The sequence below is a fragment of the Narcine bancroftii genome, chromosome 1 (genome assembly GCF_036971445.1).
Source record: "Narcine bancroftii isolate sNarBan1 chromosome 1, sNarBan1.hap1, whole genome shotgun sequence".
Classification (NCBI taxonomy): Eukaryota; Metazoa; Chordata; class Chondrichthyes; order Torpediniformes; family Narcinidae; genus Narcine; species Narcine bancroftii.
The window spans coordinates 333,655,283-333,666,315 of record NC_091469.1 but is presented as its reverse complement, the minus strand read 5'-3'; the positions used below and the strand labels follow the sequence as shown (position 1 = coordinate 333,666,315).

Below are 11,033 nucleotides of genomic sequence, written 5' to 3'. Positions count from 1 at the left end.
TCGTCTCCATCTGTCCCCGCCCGTTTCCCCTTTCCCCATCCATGCTGGCCTCGCCATCTTCTCGTACTCGTGCCGGAGGGAGGCACCCAGCAGCTGCTCTCACACACGCCACCATCCATCATCACTAGCTTCGAATCACGCTCTCCTCTTCCACGCAACCAAACCTGGCGGAAAGGATGTGCAGCCCCACGCTCTGGGTCTCCAGCGGCCGTGATTGGCCGGCCCCGAAGTGGCTGCCAGGTCTGATTGGTTGCGGGTGCTGACGATCTGGGTGGGTTTCCAGTTCCGGCGACGGCAAGTTCGGCTGCACCGAGGCGGCATGGGCGCGCGGATGGGCTCGCAGTAGTCACGGTGCTGCCTACTGGTAACCGCCGTCATGGCCGAGCGAGAGCACAAGAGCCTCGACGATTTCTTTGCCAAAAGAGATAAGAAGAAGAAGAAAGATAAAACCAAAGCGGTGAAGACAGGGCCGTCCGCGCCGCCTAAGGTTGTGCTGGCGGCAGAACCCGTGGCCTTGTCCGCGGAACCTGTTCCGACCTCGGCCCCTGAGCCGGCCGCAACTGCGGCTTCGTCCACCGATCCGGGCGCGGTGTCCGCCGAAACGGCGCCGGTATCTGTCTCTACCGCCACAGGAGTGACCAGGAAGCCCAAGAAAGAGAAGGAACGGGCGGCGAAGGGGGAGAGCCAGGACCCGCAGCAGGAGCGGCCCAGGGTGAGACACGCAGCCTGTGTAGGCCGCACCGGGCCCCTTGCCCCAGTGGACGTGGCCTTATCGACGAGCTGCATGGCCGAGGTGTAGTCGTCGATGCTGCCTCTGTTGGAGGATAAGGGGTTGGTGGGGTTCCTAAACTAGGGCGGAAACGGAGGGGCGATATGTGGTAGACAGTCGAGCTTTGTGTGTGGTGGGAAAGGTAAAACCACAAGTTTGTTGAGATGGGAAATGTAAAGGAAGATTCAGTACGGTTCTTGAGTGGCGTGGATGATAGAAAAAATGTTTCTCCAATTCAGGTCTGTTGTACACCATTGGTTTCGTTTGAACATGCTTTTGGCAATTTTACATCCAACATTCTTCAGTGTTTCCTCTTTCTCAGTTGTTTTAAAATGCCTTGAATGTTTGGCTTTAGTTTTTTTTCTGACTAGTTTTGAACTTGACTTAGCACTTCTAATGTGGTTTTATATGCGTGTTATATGTATGTTGGATCATTTCAGCCTGTGGTATGTCCAGTTTATGAAAATTAATTGAGCTTGAAGCATTCAACAGGTCAGGCCCTGTCTGGGAAGAGAACTGGAGGCTGAAGACTCTTTGTCAGAAGTGATCGAAATAAAAAGCTTTTTAAGCTGCAGAGACTATATGGAAGTTTAGATTTTCAGCACCGACTATTTTCATTCCTAAGGTTTTGTGTGCCATGAAAAGTTGATTTTAATTGGGTGGTTTTAAGCAGAAACTGGTCATCCAAGCCACTTCTGATGTGCTTTGTATCACTTGCAGAATAAATGTGTTTTGAGCTAGCCTACTAACTACACTATGCAGCTATCCACTTAAGTTTGTGGATAAACATCAATCCCCATCCTCATGTTGGTCGTTGTGGCGATCCCTCGAGGTCAAGAATGATTACCTTCATTCCATAGTGACCATGAGGGGGAACTTCTTCACAGAGAGCAGACGCCGGTGCATGTATTTACCGTGTAGTCCAAGAAACACATGCTACTTCACAAATCAACCAACTAATTCTAATGGCACGGAAACCATGACGATTGGAGCTGATGGATTTGTTGCCATCGAGTTCAGAGTAACTTTGCCTGCCTTTTCCACCATTGAGTTCTTTTGGATTGTTCTTGGAGGGACCTCACCCTCGACCTTACTGCCATGGGTGGCCCTACCAGGAGCATAACTCCAGCGGGATCTCATGACCACACAAGCTTCTCCACCGTGACAAGGTGACAATCCATGGAGAAGTCATGTTGATAAAGGTGCATTCAAAGACATTATTATCAGTCAGGAGAGATAGAGAATCATCATTTGCATTGTGTATATGACTTGTGAAATTAAACCTTATTTGCGCTGCAAATTATGAATGAGTATTTTCATTTCTGCCATTTAAGCAGTTGAAGTTGGTTAAATGTTGAAGAATCTTAGGAGACAGATCATTAAGTTGCACCAGTTCATGCTGTTTGAAAGACTATCAGTTCCACTAACTTGGCGGCAAAAGGGTGTTTACTGTTTTGGGTTGTGATTCTACTTCAGGACTGAGTGTTTAAAAGGCACTATCATAGGTGAGAGGGAGGAGTAAATGGGCTGACATTGAAGAGGTGGAACCAGGTGAAGTGGAGGATGATGGGCAGATTGAACCATTTGGGGAAAGTTTAGAGACAAGGCATTGGATGATAGTTAGAAATGGGAGTTAAAGGCAGGTTGGGTAGACAGAGGCTGATAGGTGACAGGTGAAATTTGATGTTGATGGACAGATGTGGAAGGAATAGACCAAGGGGTGAAAAACCCTGTGTGTGTGTTAAAATAGGTTATTTGTATGTATTTTCATTTGACCATGTAGAAATTTTAGCACTTCTTTATACACAGTTCCTCCATTTCAGGGCACCACAATGTTTTGGACATTTGGCTTCACACATGTTTGTGATTACTTGGGTATGTTTAATTGCTTAATTGGTGCAGATATAAGAGCTGGGCTTGCTTCTAAGCTTTTGATCACCTTTGTAGTCTATAGTTGTCATTTTTCAACATGAGGACCAGAGTGGTGACAATGAAAATCAAACAAGCCATTATGAGACTGAAAAATAAGAATAAAACAGTGAGACATTGCTCAAACCTTACCAAAATCAACTGTTTGGAACATTATTAAGAAGAAAGAGCATACTGGTGAGCTCAGTAATTGCAAAGAGACTGGTAGGCCAAGGAAGAAATGCACTACTGATTCTAATCATAATGAAGAAAAATCCCCAAACGCCTCTCCAGACAGATCAGAAATATTCTTCAGGAGGCAGATGTGGATGAGTCAATGACTACTATCTGCAGAAGACTTCATTAACAGAAATACAGAGGCTGCACTGCAAGATGCAAATCACTAATTAGCACAGAAACATATTGGCCGGATTACAGTTTACCAAGAAGTATTTAAAAGAGCCTGCAGAATTCTGGAAAAAGCCTTGTGAAAAGATGAGAACAATATTGACCTATATCACAGTGATGGCAAGAACAAAGTGTTGTGGCATATGCCCAAGATCCAAAGCATATCACTTCATCTGTGAAACGTGGTGGGAGTGTTATGGCCTGGGCACATATGGCTGCCAAGGGTACTGGCACATTTGTCTTCAGTGATGATATAACTGCTGATGGCAGACAATTATCCCAATGTACTGCGCAGTGCTTCTCAAACTTTGTGTCTGCTGCCCCCTTGGCCTCAAGGCCACATCCCAAGCAGACCCCCCCCATACAATGGCACTGGGGGTGGGTAGTGTCAGCGTTGAGTGGGGTGGGAGGATAGTATGGCACTTAATGGGGTTAAGGGGGAGTTTAGAGTAGTGGCAGCGCTGGAAGGAGGGGGTGTAGTGGCAGCGCTGGGAGGAGAGGGTGTAGTGGCAGCGCTGGGAGGAGAGGGTGTAGTGGCAGCGCTGGGAGGAGAGGGTGTAGTGGCAGCGCTGGGAGGAGAGGGTGTAGTGGCAGCGCTGGGAGGAGAGGGTGTAGTGGCAGCGCTGGGAGGAGAGGGTGTAGTGGCAGCGCTGGGAGGAGAGGGTGTAGTGGCAGCGCTGGGAGGAGAGGGTGTAGTGGCAGCGCTGGGAGGAGAGGGTGTAGTGGCAGCGCTGGGAGGAGGGGGTGTAGTGGCAGCGCTGGGAGGAGGGGGTGTAGTGGCAGCGCTGGGAGGAGGGGGTGTAGTGGCAGCGCTGGGAGGAGGGGGTGTAGTGGCAGCGCTGGGAGGAGGGGGTGTAGTGGCAGCGCTGGGAGGAGGGGGTGTAGTGGCAGCGCTGGGACGAGGGGGTGTAGTGGCAGCGCTGGGACGAGGGGGTGTAGTGGCAGCGCTGGGACGAGGGGGTGTAGTGGCAGCGCTGGGACGAGGGGGTGTAGTGGCAGCGCTGGGACGAGGGGGTGTAGTGGCAGCGCTGGGACGAGGGGGTGTAGTGGCAGCGCTGGGACGAGGGGGTGTAGTGGCAGCGCTGGGACGAGGGGGTGTAGTGGCAGCGCTGGGACGAGGGGGTGTAGTGGCAGCGCTGGGACGAGGGGGTGTAGTGGCAGCGCTGGGACGAGGGGGTGTAGTGGCAGCGCTGGGACGAGGGGGTGTAGTGGCAGCGCTGGGACGAGGGGGTGTAGTGGCAGCGCTGGGACGAGGGGGTGTAGTGGCAGCGCTGGGACGGAGGGGGTGTAGTGGCAGCGCTGGGACGAGGGGGTGTAGTGGCAGCGCTGGGACGAGGGGGTGTAGTGGCAGCGCTGGGACGAGGGGGTAGTGGCAGCGCTGGGACGAGGGGGTGTAGTGGCAGCGCTGGGACGAGAGGGGGGGGGTTGGGGGGGTAGTGGCAGCGCTGGGACGAGGGGGTGTAGTGGCAGCGCTGGGACGAGGGGGTGTAGTGGCAGCGCTGGGACGAGGGGTGTAGTGGCAGCGCTGGGACGAGGGGGTGTAGTGGCAGCGCTGGGACGAGGGGGTGTAGTGGCAGCGCTGGGACGAGGGGGTGTAGTGCAGCGCTGGAGCGCTGGGGTCGAGGGGGTGTAGTGCGCAGCTGGACGAGGGGGTGTAGTGGCAGCGCTGGGACGAGGGGGTGTAGTGGCAGCGCTGGGACGAGGGGGTGTGTGGCAGCGCTGGGACGAGGGGGTGTAGTGCAGCGCTGGGACGGGGGGTAGTGGCAGCGCTGGGACGAGGGGGTGTAGTGGCAGCGCTGGGACGAGGGGGTGTAGTGCTAGTGGCAGCGGCTGTGGGCACGAGGACGGGTGTAGTGGCAGCGCTGGGACGAGGGGGTTAGTGGCAGCGCTGGGACGAGGGGGTGTAGTGGCAGCGCTGGGAGGAGGGGGTGTAGTGCGCTGGGAGGAGGGGGGTGTAGTGAGCAGCGATGGGAGGAGGGGGTGTAGTGGCAGGGAGGAGGGGGTGTAGTGGCAGGTGGGAGGAGGGGGTGTGAGGTGGAGGATGGAGGTGGGTGGATGAGCTGGGAGGAGGGGGTGAGGAGAGGCTGCTGTGAGGGAGGAGGGGTGTAGTGGCAGCGTGGGAGGATGGGAGGGGGTGTAGTGGCAGCGAGTGGGGTGAGTGGAGGGTGTATGGGCGAGGAGGGGTGTAGTGGCAGCGTGGGAGGAGGGGGTGTGGCAGCGCTGGGAGGAGGGGTGTGGGCTGAGAGGGTTGTGCAGCGCTGGGAGGAGGGGGTGTAGTGGCAGGATGGGAGGAGGGGGCGTAGTGGCAGCGCTGGGAGGAGGGGGCGTAGTGGCAGCGCTGGGACGAGGGGGTGTAGTGGCAGCGCTGGGACGAGGGGGTGTAGTGGCAGCGCTGGGACGAGGGGGTGTAGTGGCAGCGCTGGGACGAGGGGGTGTAGTGGCAGCGCTGGGACGAGGGGGTGAAGTGGCAGCGCTGGGACGAGGGGGTGTAGTGGCAGCGCTGGGACGCCACCAATATGGCGGCTACCAAGTTCAGCTCTCGCTAGAATGCCTTGTCGCTGTTTATTTTGCTCACTACTGCCACCCTAAATCTGGCTAGAAAATTACTGCACTAGCAAATTGAATAATAAAAAGATGGAAGGTTCAGACTGCCCTCTACTCGCCGCCGCCTAACCCACAGATGGGCAGCAGTGTCCACTTAGGGAATCACTATGCTAAAGCAATAAAATCTTTCAAAGCTTAAAGACTAGAAAATTTTTGAATGGCCAAGTCAGTCACCTGATCTAAATCCACTCGAGAATACCTTTTATATGCTGAAGAGAAACTTGAGGGGAAAAGCTGAAACAAGCAGGAGCTGTAGATGGCTGCAGTAGAGGCCTGGCAGAAAGAGCATCACCAGAAAAGATACTCTGCACCTGTTCATATCTAGGGATCACATTAGAGTAGTTATTGCATGCAAGGGATATACATCGAAGTACTGAACGTGACTACTTTAATATACATTCCATTGCTATGTCTCAAATATTAAGGTGCCCTGAAATTTGGTGGTGGTGGAGGGAAACTATGTATAAAAAGTGCTGTAATTTCTACATGGTTAAACCAAAATTTACACAAATGACCTTTTAGAAAATTTGGTGAATTGTTTAATTACAAATTTAAAGCTGAAGAACATTGGGGTAAATAAAGAGGAAAAAAAAAGTCCTAAACTTTATGGAGGGCATTGCAGGTGAGTGGGTGATGGGGAGATGGTGTAATGTTGGGGGGGGAGGGGGTGGTGGTGGTGAGGGTAACTCATCTAGGTAAAAAGAAAAAACAAAATGTGAACATAGGGTGAAAACTTTTGGAGAGGCAGCTTGAGAGGACAGTTATGTTAGTCCCTAGGCTAATTTGTCATACGAGAAGAGAACAAGTAGATGGTTCTGTAATTTTTTTGTCAAATATAGTCTTTATTCACAATAAATTATTTACAATAAAAACCATTTCAAGTCTTATCACACCATAGTGTCAATTATATCTATACATTCACATCAATGTACATTGTTACATTTGATTTTGGCAGAAATTGCCTGAAATGCTTCCTACAGTCAGAAATAGAAGCAAAAGAGAGTCCCATCAGGAGTCCAAGATCACTACCTCAATCAGGGTAAACAATTTAGGATGAGTATTTTTTGTCACTTTGGATGATGATTCTTCATTTTTTTTCCTGAGTCATTTTAATGATAGTTCATTCAAAACATGAAACATTACATTACTGTGTTGATGGAACAGGTTAATCAAGCTAATATAATTGGTCATGATCTTGATGATTGGTGGCCCAGGCACCATATTCTAATTGCCACAATCTGTAAAATTAGTCACTCTATTCCCACAGTTGGAATTTATTCATCTCATCCAAAGGAATAGATTTCAATCTTTTAGGTCCTCCACTTGTTCTGCATTTTATTTGAAACTTTGCAGATAATAATTGCATTTTATTTTGTTTAGTTGGGAAAAAAAATCATCTGAAGTTTAGAATTGAGGTAAAGGTCGGTGTACAGAATTAAATCACAGTTCAGCCATCTCTTCGATAGGGACAAATGAAAATTTTGTATCCCTGTTTTGTAGTGAAACCCTAGATTGACATTTCAATAGGCGCAGCTGACCCAACTTGTTACTAGCCACATGTTTGATAAAGATGAATTTTTGAGAGTATAGCTGATAAAATACATAAGAGAAATCAAATTAATGTAAGATTTTTGGTAAGACTCTGATAAATTTCCACATGCTGGAATTCAAGCAACTGGCAAAAAAATGAGGAAAATACATTTTAAAAATATAATAGGTAAAAATATGCAAGTTTAAAATTATAAAAGTCAATGTTCTCTGAAGTAACATGTAAACCTTTGGTGAAGCTGGGAGCAAATGTTTAGCCAGCAGGGTTCCTTGGTCATGTTTTGTTCATAACAGCTGTTGGGATAAAGTTGTGTGAAACACCAATGGTGCTGCCCAAGATGAAGTGTTGATTGATGCCGCTCGCCGTGGAGTGACTGTCTTAAAGTGTCTCCTTATAGTCAAATTTGCTCCAGTCAGAGGGTTTGTTTGTAAATTTGGAGAGGGTGGGGGGGTGGGTGTTAATTATCTACAATGTTACTGTTTGCCTTTTGGGTGGGAGGAACCTTCAGATGCAGACTATTTTCAAAGAATCTTACTGAAAATAAAATAAAATGCTTTAATGCTTACATATTCATGCAAGTGAAGATTGTTCAGTGTAAGTGTAGTATTTTTGTCTTTTAAATGGTTTATTCAGATGTTGGGCATTGTCAGAACAAGTCTCAAGCAATCGGAAAATACATTTATCCGGTATCTACCAACCTACCAACCCCCATATCTACTGGATTCAATGGTTTTTACTAATTATTGACAAATTAGTTGACTACATGAAATAGGAGGGAAAATTGGATCTTTTTTGTTGGCAGTAGTTAACTGGAAGTATCAATGATTGGGCCTTAGCTATTGAAAGGTAAGAACAAAGTTTTTTCAGCAAAATTAAACTGGAATGTATTATGAGGCTTGAATAAAATGAATGAATAAAGAAAGAGCTGCAGTTTCGTGTGGAGAAATGCAAAGTTTTACACTTTGATAGGAAAAAGGATGCACATTATTTAAATAGTGTTAGACGGGGAAGTGTTGATGTACCAAGAGATTTGGATATCCTTGGACACCAGTCACTGAAAAAAAAATGTTCAGGTGCAGCCAACGGCCAAGATAAATTGTATTTAAAAGCAAAGATGCTGGAGGAACTTGCAGTGTCTGTAGGCAGTAAAGATCTATAATCAATGTTTTGGGCCTGAACCATTCTTCACTGTATGAGAGAAATGATATGTTGGCTATGAGCACGAGCATTTGAGTGAGACAACATGAGTATTGTTTGCATTTCTGGTTTCCTTTCCCACAAAGGCTATACTTGCTATTGGAGTGCAACAAAGCTTACAAATTAAACTGGTGGCATGGAATGACTGCTTGTATGAAGTGTGATTAGGACAACTTGGTGTATTTTTTTTAACCAGAATTTAGAAGAATACAATACCTTATTAAAGTGCATAAAATTCAGGTGGGGCTGGACAGTCTGGATTCAACATCTGGTGGGATGTCTAGTACATGGATGAGGTTGTAGTCTTGGGTTAGATGTCAAGAGATTTAGGATGAACAAGAGAAAATGGGTGATTAACCTGTGACATGCACTACCACAGAGTAACTATGGAGTCTAGGGGTAAAACACAGGATTCTGTAGACACTGTTAAATGAAAAAGCACACAAATGTTGGAGAAACTTAGCAGGTCAAACAGCTTTGATGAAGGGCTCAAGCCTGAAACATATCTTTACCTTTGCTACATAAAGGCACTGTTTGACCTAAGTTTCTCCAGCATTGTTTTTTTTTCAACTATGGAGACTACGTAACTGAATAAACTTGAAAATAGATTTTTAGATATAAGGCATGAGGTATGTAGAGAGAATGGTGTGATGAAGGACAATCAAGCATGATTGTATTAGATGGTGGAGTCAAGAGGCAAATAGCTTACTCCTAATTTCTATGCATCTTTGTCGAGTAACCTCTCTTCCTTGAAACCCATTGATCTGGTCTTTCACCCTTAACTCCCCAATAGCTCAGTATTGTGGTGTTCTGGCCTTTTTGACATTCATACCTTTGTAGGTATACCCCCATCCACCCATAACATGACTGACTTGTTTTTTTCTATTATTGTGTGGAGTAGCCTAATTATAGGAGAATGAAGGAACTCGTTATGTCCACTTTACTTGTGTAGATTTTTAAAAGAGATGTCAAATTAATTCTGTTCTCTCCTTTCCCCCCCCCCCCCAGCCCATAACAATGGACGTTGACATTGAATGTAGCAATGATGTCCTCTTGGAATCTCCTTTCAGATAACATTCTGTGTTACTATGCATGAAATAAGTTTTAAAAAAAACCTCAATTGTCATGCTCCTTTTTTATTTTGCCAATTAAAAGTTTTCCTTGCAGCTTGCCAATTGAAGTACTTTCTCCCTATTTTCTCAATAAAATTATCAAATGATTTGGATTGTGGACTATCTGGTTTAAGGTGACATTTTTGTCCCCTGGTCCTTCCATGTTGGTTATTTTTAAATTTAAAGTTAAACATACAGCATGGTAACAGGCTCTTCCAGCCCACAAGCCTGTGCACCCAATTAACCTACAACACCTGTACTTTTTTGAAGGATGGAAGGAAACTGGAGTACCGGAGGAAACCCACACTCCTTATAGCGCCGGGCTATGTAACAGCATGGTGATAACTGTTATGCTAACTGCTACCCTCAAGCCAATTACTAGCATGGTGATAACTGTTATGCTAACTGCTACCCTCAAGCCAATTACTGATCAGTCCCATGTGGTTTCTGGCTTAAAATTGCATTACTATTTTAGTAAATCTCTTTATTTTCTCTAAATCTTAGACATCTTTGATAAATACAATGGTCAAAATTGATAGATTAGCTGAAACCTCCTCTTCAACACAACTTTAGCATACTTTTTCATATTGTTCTTTGTGCATTTTGTCCCTTTTGCAATGGCATTTGACCACTCTCTTTTCGTGAAGTTTAAATCTATCCCATTGTGCATTTTGCTGTTCATTTTTACTGCAAAGTATGTTACTTTGTACTAGATGTGGTGTCTGAGTATATAGAGGTGTTTGGGAGATAAATTGGGAAAGGTTTGTTAGAGCAGGTCACACACAAACACTTTAAAACACAGAATTTTGGCAGGAGCTTTTGCGAGAGTGCTCAGACTCATGATGGACTGTCATTTTGCAGAAGGCCACAAATGTAACAATGGGCAGTAGCAGTTTTGTCTGGAAAAGAGCATTTACTGCCTGGAAGGTCATGTGATCTTTGCAGGCAGAGAGGAAAAAAAATAGGCTCTGCTCTCAGAGGGAGAGAGAGAGGAGAGACAGACATCAGTTCCAGAGGGACAAGCTGGCACTCTTGGGAAGATGGCTTGGTCAAAGGAGAACACTGGCTGTTCGATGTTTCCCTTGGAATAGGAGAAACAGAAAGGAACTCGATGGTGACCTGAAACAAGAAAAACTCTCTGAAAACCAACAAGAACCCTTCTGAGTGGTAACCATTTACCTGTTAAGCACCAAAGGCTGGAGAACTTTATTAATGTTAACTTCTGCGCACAGTACAAGAATTGCCTGCAACCAGTGAGATTGGACTGTGAACCAAAGAACTTTACTGAACTTAAACACACGTGTACTTAGAATTAGAAGGGAGTTAAGTAAGTCAATAGAGATAATTTAAAGTTTGATTCTATTTTCATGTTTAAAGATCATTCAAAGCAACTTTTGTTTAAGTAACCCATTGTTGTGGTGCATATCTATTGCTGCTGGGTTTTGGACTCGTAACAATGTTAAAAATCTGACACGTCTGTAAAATT

General features: G+C 46.5%; 1 protein-coding gene across 5 annotated transcripts in view; it reads left to right on the top strand.

Annotated features, from left to right (window-relative positions):
* The first annotated feature begins 274 nt into the window (after positions 1–274).
* Positions 275–11,033, top strand: part of cdv3 (carnitine deficiency-associated gene expressed in ventricle 3) — a 50,509-nt gene continuing 39,750 nt past the window's right edge. For 4 of the 5 annotated variants that reach the window (XR_011348200.1, XM_069909178.1, XM_069909173.1 and 1 more), the window contains exon 1: positions 276–712. Coding sequence is in view for 4 of the 5 variants with exons in the window: in XM_069909178.1 (XP_069765279.1) it covers positions 377–712 (336 nt within the window). In the remaining variant the exon portion in view is untranslated. Of the gene's footprint in view, positions 713–11,033 lie in introns of all 5 variants that reach the window. The other variant, XM_069909163.1, reaches the window with a different exon arrangement.